Genomic DNA, 12,074 nt, shown 5'->3' with positions numbered 1-12,074 from the left:
CATGAATGCCAGATGACCATCCTCATGATGTTCCTCCACTCCCAGCTTCCCTGGCTAGCCTTTGCTTATCACAGCGAAGAGCTATGATGAAACCAAGACATATATCCTTTAGCAACAAAAGAAATAGCCCACTAGCTAACTTTAGAAAGCTAAGTGGTTTGTATGACTTTAGTATACTGTAGGTAGGATTTTTTTGGTGGTGGTCTTAATTCGCAATAGTCTTGTTGGAAAAGCCTGTTATGTGTGGTAATCTGATGTCATGTGTCTCTTCTGCCTTCTGCAGTTACTTGAAGTTGAGACCGCTGAGATATGAAAAGGCATGAGTTAATTACCAAGTTACTTTTTCCTAGAAAATTGTCTTATTAAGATCTGTTAATATTGCCTTTCTTTTTAAAAACCAAACCAAACCAATTACAACCTAAATAAAACAAACTGTTGTTCAGGCATAGCAAAATTATATCACAGTCCCCTTGTTTCCTTGCTTGCTGTGATGAAGCTAAAAACACATAAACACCTTCAGGTAACAGCCAGATGTGCAGTTTCTGTACTAATTTTGTTTTGTTGAACTACAAAAGCTTAGGCTGGTAGATCTAGACCCATTCCAGATAAAACTCTGCATTACGTGAGGAGTGTAAACGCTCTACAGTCGGCTGGCTGAACTTCCCTGGCTGCAACCCTATCCCAGTCCAGCACCTGACAGGGGGGGTGCTCAGATGGAGTTGCTGAATGACAGAAGACCCCGAGTGCTGGTTTGAACTATGACATACTGACCTGGTGCGGGACCTGACAGGGTGCCTACCCCAGCATGTAGATGTGGAGGCAGACGGATCAGGAGTTAAAGGTCATGTTCGCCTGTTTAACAGGTTTGGGGTTAGCCTCTGCTTGTTGAGACTCGGTCTCAAAAACTGTAATGAGTAGATGAGTAAATAGGAAAACCGTGATAATGCCAACTGCAGTGTTGCCTCTAAATTCACAGGGCTCACTCTCAGTGTCCCTCTGCCTCCTCCACCCCAGGATCTCCAAGATTCCTTGTCAGTTAAGACACTGCAGGAGTAGAACACAGATGTGTTCCCCTGTGTGAAGATTGCACTGTTTCTCCACGTAGGACTCAAATCTCTAATTTCACACCCTTTCCTTCCCAGTGTCTCTAGTCCTGTTCCCAGCATCTCTCCTGACCTGTCCCTTCCCATTTCCTCCCCCACTGCCTTCTTTATTAACGTTTATGTCAGTGTAGAGTCCCAGTGGACCCTTCAGTCTCTGGCTTTCCTCTTACTTGTGTGACTCAGGTTCAGATCTGGTCATCTTGCTTCCTTGCGGTTCTATTGTTGTCTACTGCCAGTGTGGATGCCCTAACAATCATGGACAAATGCCCCCCCCCCCCCAGCCAAGCCTGTTGCTCATCTGTCACCTGCTTTCCATTCTCTGCCCATTAAACCTTCAGGTCAGTTCTGTGTCTGCTCTCTGACATCTCCCGCTTTCACCCCACAGGTCTGTGACCCTCAGATTTGCTCCTGTGTCGTCTCCTAGCCATACTTGTCAAGACTGGAAAAGCTTTTATCAGTATGTGCTAGGTACAAACTTAAACCAACGTAGTTTGGGTTTGGTTTATTTTTGTTTTCTTTCAGAGTTATTTTTCCTGGTTTTTTTTCTCACATAAAGTATAAGAAGGAGACTTTCGAAAGCTTAAAGATATTGACTAGGGCAGTCTGCTTCTGTCTCTCCCTTTGCCACAGAGTGGATGACTGAGACCAAACCCTGTGCTGGGCCTGCAGGCCCCAGGTTCCCTTCCGTGGCTGGGAGAAAAGCACTTCCTATTGTGTTCCTGCCCCTCACAGGCCACCAGCAGTCTCTGATGCTCTCCTCCCCAGCCCCATCTCCAGTGGAGTTTTCCCTGTACTGGACTTTTCCTGAATTTCTCCTTCATAAGGCACCGAGGCAGATGAATAAGACGTTTCATAATGTCACACTGAACTGTGGCCCTGCCTCCCTGACCTCAATTTAGCTTCTCTTTATAGAGAGCCTGTATCCAAATAAGGTCCTCTTTTGACTTGTGATACAGGAACTCCATACTGTCTCTTGCAGGGACACAGTTCTGCAGTAACATTGCCATCGTTGTCTGTGTCTCTTAGGCCCTCGTGTTGTCTCCTGGTTTGGAGATGCCTGCCTCTGGCCCTCGTCTCTGCTCTGGAGAGGGTAGTGCTAGCAGCTCCCCTTCCCGCACTGTGCAAGCTCCCCACCTCCGCTTCATGCCCATTGACCTCTTGGTTGTCATGTCTTAAAGGGGATGAGGAAAGATTTGTCGTCACGTTCCTGACAGGCAATAGCTATAGTTAGGCACATAGCCTGAGAAGTAGATACTGTCCAGTGGCTAGCTACTGAGTTTGTCATGCCCAGCTGATTATCTCTGCATCTTCCCCGTGTTCTGTTCTTTCCAGACATACATAGTGTGAAGACTACCCCAGCCTTCCTCAGCCCCAGAAGAGACCCCTTTCCGATCCCCTGTGGTTGGTTACTTCATGTCCCAGACTCTCATCCAGGGCCTCTGAGTGATACGGATTGCTAATTAGATCTGCTCATGGATCCTCTTTGTAAAATGGCATGTGCGCTTGGGCATAGCAGCTGCACACATGCATGGTGTAGAGTTGTGGAGAAGGCAGGCCGTCTCAAGGCAAGAGGAAAACTACTTCAAACCGTCTGACTTCTGGTGCTAGAGCGCTGATCCAGCGGGGAAAGGGCTTGCCACATAGGTGTAAGGCCCTCCACAAACTTGTGCCTACACCCTTACAAACATGAACATGTACTTTCGAACACCACTCATGCAAACATATGAAAATAAATGCTTCCACTTGTCAAATGTCAACATTATAATAGAGTTGAATAAATAGAGTGAGTTCCTGTGCAGACCGAAAAGAATGGAGGGATTTTCCGTTTTGAGTGGATGTTGCTGGATTACCCCAGCTCCCAGTGCGCCCTGCCTCTATGCTATGCCAGACTCTGAAGAAATAGCTGGGAAGGCACACAAGTCCCCCAGCTGGAGAAGGGAAAGTTGGTTTTAGAGTCAGGAGGACAATAGCAGTAAGATGCTCATCAGAAGTAAAGGAGGCCGGTCAGTAAAGGTATAGATAAGGGGCAGGCTGCAGCTCAGTGCACTTAATGTCCCGTTCATGATGCCTTAGGGTTATCTTATTACTTCAATAGCTAAACAACTAAATGAATAAGTACTATAGAATAACATTTCAAGCTTATTTCCATTATAACAAATTTCACATTGTTATTTGCTGATGGCAGCATTGCTACACAATTCTTCCAAGACAGGATCCTGTAAACATGCACCACACACCAGAAAGTCTGAGTGTGATCAACTTAATAAAATAACATTGTGTTTTCTGCTCATTGGGGAAGAGAGCTATCTAGTAATTATTCCAAAAAAAAAAATAATATCATGTTGAAAGTCCAGTCCTTAATAGATGATTGTTCACTTTTAGCAAGAAGTATTGAACACAGATAAAACAAGTAATCATTAATATAAGACACACACGAAATGTGCCAAGATTCTTAATTCAGCTAACACAGTGAAGTTAGTTTCTAACTTCTGATTCAAAAGAAAGTTTGAGGAGACTAGAGCCATGGTTCAGTAGTTATTGAGCACATACTGTTCTTCTGAAGACCCAAGTTCAATTCCCAGCATCTACTTCAGAAAGCTCACCCCCCCTCTGCGACCTCAGTACCTGCATCCACATGGCACACACGCACACATACACATGAACAAAACAAAAACCAGTAATAAAAATAATCTTGAAGTACAGTGTTTTAAAATTTAATTATCAGTGTCATCAATATGTTGCCTTACAAAATATGCAAATAGTAAGTTGTGAAAATTAACATTACTCCCTCTTAGAAATATGTGTTAGAGCCAGGCATGATGGCACACCCCCCTCCTGCCAGCATTTAGGAGGCTGAAGCAGGAGGACTGCCAGAGATCACAAAGCTACTCTGCGCTGCATCTCACTAAGCAGCCAGGGTAACATAACATGATCCCGTCATGAAAACCAAAAGCATTCCAGGCTTTTATCTACTCTCTAACTCTGCTCAGTTACTTACAAGATACATAATTTAATTTTAAAGAGATATTTATGATTTATCAATTGATATTTAATTGATATTCATATTCTGCTTTGTTTTATTTTGATATAAAATATATCTACATCTAAAGCTGTATATAGAATTAACTTTTTAAAAGTACACACAGATAAATCATTACAATTCTACGATAAATTCCTTCATAAAGCAAATACACATTTTATCTTTTGTGTAAATATCAAGTTTGCTTTAAGCAAAATTTGCTTGGATTAAAGGTTACGTTCATTGAGAATACTTTTTCGCTTTTAAATTTAGCATTTATTGCATTATGGGGAAAGTGGCTTTACCTGTAGGTTAAGGAACGTGTGATGTGCTGGATCAGTTCCTTCTCTTTTTATCAGGGTCGCTGTGGGCGTGAGTCAAGCTCACATGTCTGTTTAGTCTGGAGGTGTTTACAGAGCTCCGTGCTGAGTCCAGGCATCTCCACTAGAAAGCACCTCAAAATTCATGTCAGAATAGTTGGCGGCTCAACAGGTTTTCTTTTTTAGGTGTCATTTTATTGTCTTTACTTTGTGAGATTTATAGGTGCTTTGACTTTTCCAGAGCCACCCAGTGTAACTGTGCTTGACCAGAAATCAATTAGGAGACAGCAGCTTAGGCATCTCTGGTGTGTCCTGTGACATGCACACGCTGTGGGAATCCTGCCATGACTACCGTCGTATCGATTCTTCTGTGGGCACTGAGGGTCCCAGGCTGACAGAATGAAGCCACATGTGTTACTGTACCCACAGTACTGCAGGAGGACGTCAATTCTGATTTCAGATGTCTTCTGCATGGGAGATTTGGATTTATCTGTGTCTCCTAGTCCCGAGAAAGATCTTTATTTGTATTTTTTATTATTATTTTCATTGTGTGTGAATGATGTGGAGCATGGCCCACATAGAGGACCGCTTTGTGGAATCACTTATCTTCTTCCACCCCTGTGTTGGCTCCAGAGGTCGAACTTAGAGTCAGTGTTTCATGCCAAGAACTTGACTGGCTGAGCCATCTTGCCACCCCCAAATGTCTTTTGTTGGTAAGAAAGGAACCCGTACTCCAAATATATGTTTGCCAGAAGCCACCTGAGGGGTTCCACAGTCTGTTCCCAAACTTCATTTTCCTCTTTATTAAGCACATAAAGGTAATATTCTGAATTTTCATTCATATTTTAATAAAGTAAATTAAGCTTCTAAGAGCCTCCTATATATAATTTTAGAGTGTATGTTTTACATCCAGAAAACAATTTAATGAAGGAGGAATATCTTAGTAGAGAAACCATGGCACTGCAGTTGATCAAGCTCTGGGCTCCAGTCTTACTCCTAGGCACTTTTCCCAGGATACCTATGAGGGCTTCCCTCGGCAGACACACAGCAGAAAACAAGACAGACATGATCACTGTGCTCATGGTGCTCACGGACTTTGCCTATCAGTAATGAATAATAGACAGTGGTCAGTGGATAGGCACATACACATGCAATTACATGATAGTACATGTACATTATCATATACTGAGATCAAGGCTCTCATTCTTAAAATTTAGCTGGACATCAACCTAGAACAACTGATAAATGCCTGATATACATCGTCAGTTGAGGGTGGGAAGTACAGTTCAAGCAAGTAAAATAGCATGTTCTGCGCCCAATAATCTGGAAGAGTTCTAAAATAGATGGAGGGCTGCGAAGGCAGATTGTCATGTGGTGAGACTGGAGAGGGCGGCAGCTGAGCCTGAGACAGTGAAGGAGTCTCTTGATGAGTAGTGAAAAGTCATCCGAAAGGTTAGTTTCTTCTGTTCTGTTTCTTCATTTGGTACAGTTGAGCTCTCTCGCGTCCATAATGACAGGTTAGCCCCCTCGTTCTTAGGTCCTTGGCACTGGCATTTGAGGTGTTACAAAGGAAAGCTAAGTTCTTAGCCACATGACTTCTTGATGCTGGACCTTCTTGCCTTAAGTTTTGGTACGACTAGACGTGAACTCATGACCCTCCTGTCATGGTGTGTGCCACCCCAGCTAGCTCCTCCCTTCTGTTATATACTTCGTGGCTGCAAATCTAATCAAAAACAGACCTGTACTGCACAAGGAAGGTGTTCTTGGTGGAAGTACAATATTTTCAAAGTTAATTTAGATTTTCAATGCTAACTCTATTAGACCAGTGTTAGCTAGTAAATTTTTCACAGTAGTGCACATGTTCTACACACAAAATGAACATAGTGGTGGTCCCTAAACCATATGTGCCTTCAAACCTGTAGTGTGACTGTTCAGTAAAGGAACTGAATATGTAATATTGCTTTAAATTTAAGTAGATAGGTCTGGCTAATGGCTGCTATATTAAACATCACAGAGAGAGAGATATAAGGCAGATTATATTACTCCCTCGTTTATTTAAAAAAATGTGTTTCTATATCCAAAAGGAAAACGTTATTTCTAAAAATCTGTATACATTTTATTGCACTTTTTACCATTTGCTCCAGTAAGTTTTACTGGAGTCCTCAGTCAAACATCTTGGAGCTGGCTTTGTCTTTTTGCTCATGAGTAATGTTAGTTGACTGCCTGTGAAATCCAATACATTGCTGCTACCTGCTGTTCAGCCCTGTGGTTAGGGAAGGGGATTATGGAAGCATGAGAAGGAATTTATGTAGCACTGAGCATCTGCAGAGACCTGAAACACAATCCCTTCCACTCTAGTTACAAGACTGCTCTGCTTGAAGGATGGCTGCAACCAGGGCTCGGGAGGAGGTGCAGAACCCTACTGGGCACGATTGGTTCTGTATCTAGATGTACCTAGCCTGTACCTGTATCCCACAGGGAGAACTGAGCTTAGAGGTCGCATCCCGCTCTTCTGCCTTGAGCAGACTGCCGGCCCATGCCTCAGCCTCTGTCTGTTTTACTTCTTTCACTGTTAGTCTTTTGTGAGCCTGCTCTGAAATCCTGACTCAAATACAAATCCGTGTACATAAACATCATTGCTGCCATATTTTGGTTCAGGGTGCTATCTTTCATGTAAACTTCACGCACGTTTGAAGGACACTACTGCCATTATATTTCTTATTTGGGGGGTGTGCGTGCGTGTGTGTGTGTGTGTGTGTGTACGAGCACACATGTATGTGCATGTTTGTATGCACGTGTATGCATGCACGTTTGCACACCACACATGGAGTATCTTCCACAGTCTCTGTCCATTAAGCCTTCTCATGTGGTTAGATTGGATGACTGGCCAGTCCAAGAAACGCCTCCATTCTGAGCATCCTCAGTGCTAAATGACAGGCCAGTGTTGCCTGCTTTTATGTGGGTTCTGGCGATCAAGCTCAGGTCCTTATGTTTGCACAGTGTACGTTTTACCAGCTGAGTCATCTCCCCAACTCCTGGCTATTTTGTTTTTAAGACAAAGTCATCAAAATCGTTTCCTCACTATGATCCTAGGCTCTGTGAGCACAGAAAGGGGAGAAACAGCACAGAAACACAATCGCAGCCCCTGCTCCATCACTGGAGGCAGTAACGGAAGATTGACTAAGAGCACAGGGCCCAGCATCGGACATTCTGGGTTCAGTTGTTACTGCAGTGGGTGTCAGCCTTTGCATGCCAGTGAGCACTGGAGATTTAATAAGGTTGTGGTGAGAACTGTTGGGACAGACCTGTGTGTGGCACTAGGTAAGGCTCCCAGCAGTGAGCATTCCTTAAATGCAGCTGTTCATTGGCTGCTGCTTCTGATAGCTGATTCTACCACAGTTTTCACGACTGCCGTTATTGTTGCCGTTACTACTGCCCCACTCTCAAGGAACCCGAGTTTCCTTTACCAGGGTAAATAAATACCCCAGTGTCTGAACCCAGTGTCTCGAAAGGAGATAGGTGTGAGCGGCAGCACTGAAGGCGCAGAAGAGGAGCCCTCTAAATCTGCCAGGGTGAGGTAAACAGACTGCCAAAGGGAATGGCCTACTGTTGACTTAACGCTCTGCAGTGCTGGGCACGGAGGCCAACGTCCTCCTCCACACCAATGCCTCAGAAGCCTCCTCTTTGCTGCCTCCCCCTCTTTACTCGCCCTTGCTCACAGCGGGCTGCAACCTGCGTCAGGTGCTGCGTTTCTCTTGGTAGCCACAGGTATGGTGGCTGGTAGAAGATGGCTTCGGGATCATAACCCTGACCTTTGAATTCGGACTGCCACTCACTTATGAAATCTTTGGCCAATCGCTTCATCTCTCTAAGCTTGTTTCTTTGTTTGCACAGAAACCCTGAGAGTTAGGGGTTAAATGCTGTCTAGCTTGTAGGGTGCTGTGAGGCCCCTTGCACAGAAGGGAGATTTGCATGAACAGCATCTGCCGGCACGGGGCACAGGTCTGCTCCGCGCCTGGCTAGTGAGCTTCACTGGCATGCTACTCAAATACGAAAGCATTGTCTTGGTTATTGCATCTGGACTCCTGGTTTCCCTGTGTTCTGCCAGCTCCCTCTTTCCTATTCAGAGCCTTTGTTCATTAAGACTGTCTGAAATGAACTTAGCACTCATGCCTTCCTTTACTCCCTTTTCTTCAGTCTTGTTTATTAGAGGAAATAGCGTTCGTTCATTGTCCACAGCTGACTCGAGCATCTGCGTTTTAATCAGTCCTGGGGCTTCTGCAGCCCCTCTATGGGTCTCTTAGTTTCCTCCACCTACACAGTTTATTGCCCTCCCCGCCCCCGCCTCTCTTCCTTGGCTCCTATAGGCCTGCTTCCTTCTTCACAGCCTCCTCCCTCCATACCCCTCAGCACATTATAATCTCCATACCTTACACCCCACCTCCTGGAACCTTCTGAAGGTGCCCCAGTGACCCTTCCAGACCCTGCCAAATTACATTTCTTTACACTCTAAATCCCAGGGTGGCTTCAGTGGTCAAACTGCCTCTCAGGGTGTCTGCCTCTTGCAAAACTTATTTTTAACCTTCTCACCCAAATCCTGTGAAGGCAAAACTACAGGAATGGTGAGAGAGGAGGGTGTAGTGGAATCTTCAGTTCCAGACCCAAAGGGCAGCAACTGAGTCAGCAAGGAGGAAGGGTGTAAGTTCAGCAAGCACCACAGAGAACCTCTCAAAGTTCCCTTGAACAGCTGAACACGTGAAATAGGGTGGGCTTTGAACACGCCCCCCACCCCATCACTGGGGATAAAGATGTGACTCGTCTTTGAGAGGAGGCTGAAGGGAGTGCAGAAAGACACAGCAAGACCAGCTGTGGGAGAAATAGAAGCAGCTCACTGGCAGGAAGTAGTCCCTTTGTAATAGCGATGGAATGTCTTACTCTTAACTGGCTGTCTGCCACAGTAAAGCGTCAGAAGCAAGGAAAGTGTAAACTTATGATAACAGGAAGTCGGTCCTGACATATGGAATCATCCATACACCACCTCTGTGCTTATTCTTACAGAATATAGCACACTTGGAGAAGGAGAAGGGCGGAAGCTCTGTTCTGCACTGGGCTTTGGAGATGGCACAAAGGACTCCTGTTTGCAGTCCTTTTATGAAATCACTAACTAGGGTGTGCATTTGATTTCAAATACTTCGCTTTAAAACAATCTACAGCAGAAAGGAAATCTTGGTCAAGCTGTCAGTGGAGCTCTCATTGAAAGTTTGCTTCTAGCTGGCGGCTAATCCAGACTCCACACTAATAACAGTTAAGTGTCCATTGTCATAACAGTATGGGTTCTGCCCTGCCGGGGAGCATCACCAGCCATGACCTGGAGAAATGCTTAAAGGAGATGTAGACAAGCTCTACTCGCATGGAGGCTGGTCGCTCCCAGCTAGCTGCCCCCGAAGCTAGAGAACGCATAGTGGTTTTGGAGAGACGTCAGAGACATGCTAGTCAGGGTTGGTCTTCCTTGCCCTTTTGTAGCATGGTGAGCTGACAGCAGATTTGGGCCAGGATATCCTGATTCTCATGTCCTTATCTGGAAGTAAGGTTTTCGTGAGGATTGGCAATACGTGTCGTGTCTCTAAAGAGGTGATAGTACATAAAGATGCTGTTGTTCAGGTAACACTAAATGGCACTTAGAGTCTCTAGTATTCCCTATTACTATGTTTTCAGTATCTTCCCTCAGTTTCCTAGTCTTAGATGTTTAACAGTCCTTATGCTGTGTGTTGCTGGAGGACTGGGCATGCAGCTAGTAAGAACTACCACTGACAAGTGTGGTGAGACTCTATGGAGGCTAGGGGCAAAGGGACTGGGCTTGGCAGCAGAATAATGCGAGACTTTGACTGTGCAGTGACTTGTGTTTTCACAATTACGGAGCGTGTTCTGATCCAAACCCCTAATTGTTGTAGCTGTAAAAGGAATGTATCCAAAATGCAAACCGTAGATAATCTGAACTCATATATGGGATTTTTGTTTCAGTCCTCAGTGCAGAGCTGCAGAATAGGATATTCTTGTATTTCCAACTCTTTTTAAATAACTCCAATAATCAAAAGGTCATAATTTGGCATAATGATGCTATAATTAAGTTGTGGCAAATGATAGCATTTGTAGATTTTATAACCAGAATTGATTTGTAAAATGAACACAGTCCCAGCAGTTTATGTTAACATAATTAAATGGAAATGTAATTCTAACTCCGTTTGCTTATTAAATTGAAAATTACTGGGTTATGAGCACTCTTACATTGCTGTCAAAATTGGTGTAAGTCTAGAATTACATGAAATATCCATTAAAATAAAGCATATTTAAGGTTCTGTAGCTAGTGTGAACAAGTTCCTTAAAGCATATGCTGACTGTCCATGGGAGAGCAAGTGCTTCTGGGAAGGGGCCAGCTAACAGCTCTTCTTCTCTCCACAGCCACTGGTTTAGCCCTGGGGCTAGGACTGAGCATGGCCAGGTAAGAAACCTTCTAACACAGAAGGCACAGTCTCCTTCTGTGTGTGTCTCCCTCGGGTCATGAGTCACCAGAGATCTTGAAAGCAGTTTCTTATCAGAGGAGCTCATTGTGCCGGGACTCTCCTGACCTCAGCAGGCGCCGCCACCATCCTCAGTCTCACAGGCGACCTCCGTGGAACTGGCCACATGTAGGCTGTACTGCTAAATGCCGAGTGTGGTGAAGTGTGCATGTATGTAGTCCAGTGCTTGGGGGATGCAGCACCTTCATCCATGTAGTGATGCTGGCCCTGGTCAGCATGAGGAATTGTCACAAAATTCCCAGTCAACAGGTAAATTAAATCCACTTAAGATCAGGCAGTGCAGGCTGCTTTACTGAGATGAGGAGGAGGCAGTAGTTTCTTCTAAGATTTGAAGTATAGTGTTTTAAGCTATCTTTTTGACTTACGTTATAGGGCAGTGAGTAGCTGGACTGGCAGGACCTGGCATTCGCTTTGACTGTCTTTATAGATGACAAAGTATTCAAGCTTGCTCTTGACTGTATCAATTGTCTCTTTAAAATGTGCTAAGATTATTTGAAGTTTGATTTTGATGAACCCTTAGCCTTATGGGGTTAGTGTGTGACTCTTTGTGAGGGCTTGTACTCTTTTGAATGGTGGAGTTGTATATTGGTCACATGATCCATAAGGACAGTACTGTCTGGAAGTTCGCAGGACTCTAAGGAGCCGTGACTGGGTGAGGAGCATGTGCCTGGCATGTGAGAGGCCCTGGGCTCAGTTCTGCACCAGGAGAAGCAGTGGATTTATCGTTCATAGCTTCTAAAGAAAATTACCCATTCTTTTTCACTTTCATAATCCTTTTGACTAATATTTAGTTTGACCTATTGCTTTAGCTTTGGTGTGTACCTTAAATTTTTGTCTTGACTAGATAAGTTATTTATTAGTAAATGTTTGTAATGTTTTCATTTGTGGTAGTTAGGTTCTATCATTAGACTCCAACACTAAATTCTTGAATACTGAACCGTGCTCTTAGAGGAAGTGTAGAACTAGTTTCTTCCTGCTTTTGAACCCAGGATCTTTATCAGCCAGTCAGGTTGTGACCTGTGTGTGTGTGTGTGTGTGTGTGTGTGTGTGTGTG

General features: G+C 44.4%; 1 protein-coding gene across 6 annotated transcripts in view; it reads left to right on the top strand.

Annotated features, from left to right (window-relative positions):
* Gpatch2 (G-patch domain containing 2) overlaps window positions 1-12,074 on the top strand; it is a 138,439-nt gene that overhangs the window by 92,663 nt on the left and 33,702 nt on the right. For 4 of the 6 annotated variants that reach the window (XM_005082444.4, XM_040739242.1, XM_040739240.1 and 1 more), the window contains one exon: window positions 10,902-10,941. The exons of 1 other annotated variant lie outside the window; for it this stretch is intronic. In XM_005082444.4, coding sequence (XP_005082501.1) covers window positions 10,902-10,941 — 40 coding nt within the window. Of the gene's footprint in view, window positions 1-283; window positions 4,108-10,901; window positions 10,942-12,074 lie in introns of those variants that run through there. One more of the 6 variants, XM_040739244.1, reaches the window with a different exon arrangement.

This window comes from Mesocricetus auratus, unplaced genomic scaffold (assembly GCF_017639785.1).
Source record: "Mesocricetus auratus isolate SY011 unplaced genomic scaffold, BCM_Maur_2.0 Super-Scaffold_100676, whole genome shotgun sequence".
Taxonomy (NCBI): Eukaryota; Metazoa; Chordata; class Mammalia; order Rodentia; family Cricetidae; genus Mesocricetus; species Mesocricetus auratus.
The sequence above is the reverse complement of the archived record's forward strand: the minus strand, read 5'-3'. Positions and strand labels throughout refer to the sequence as shown.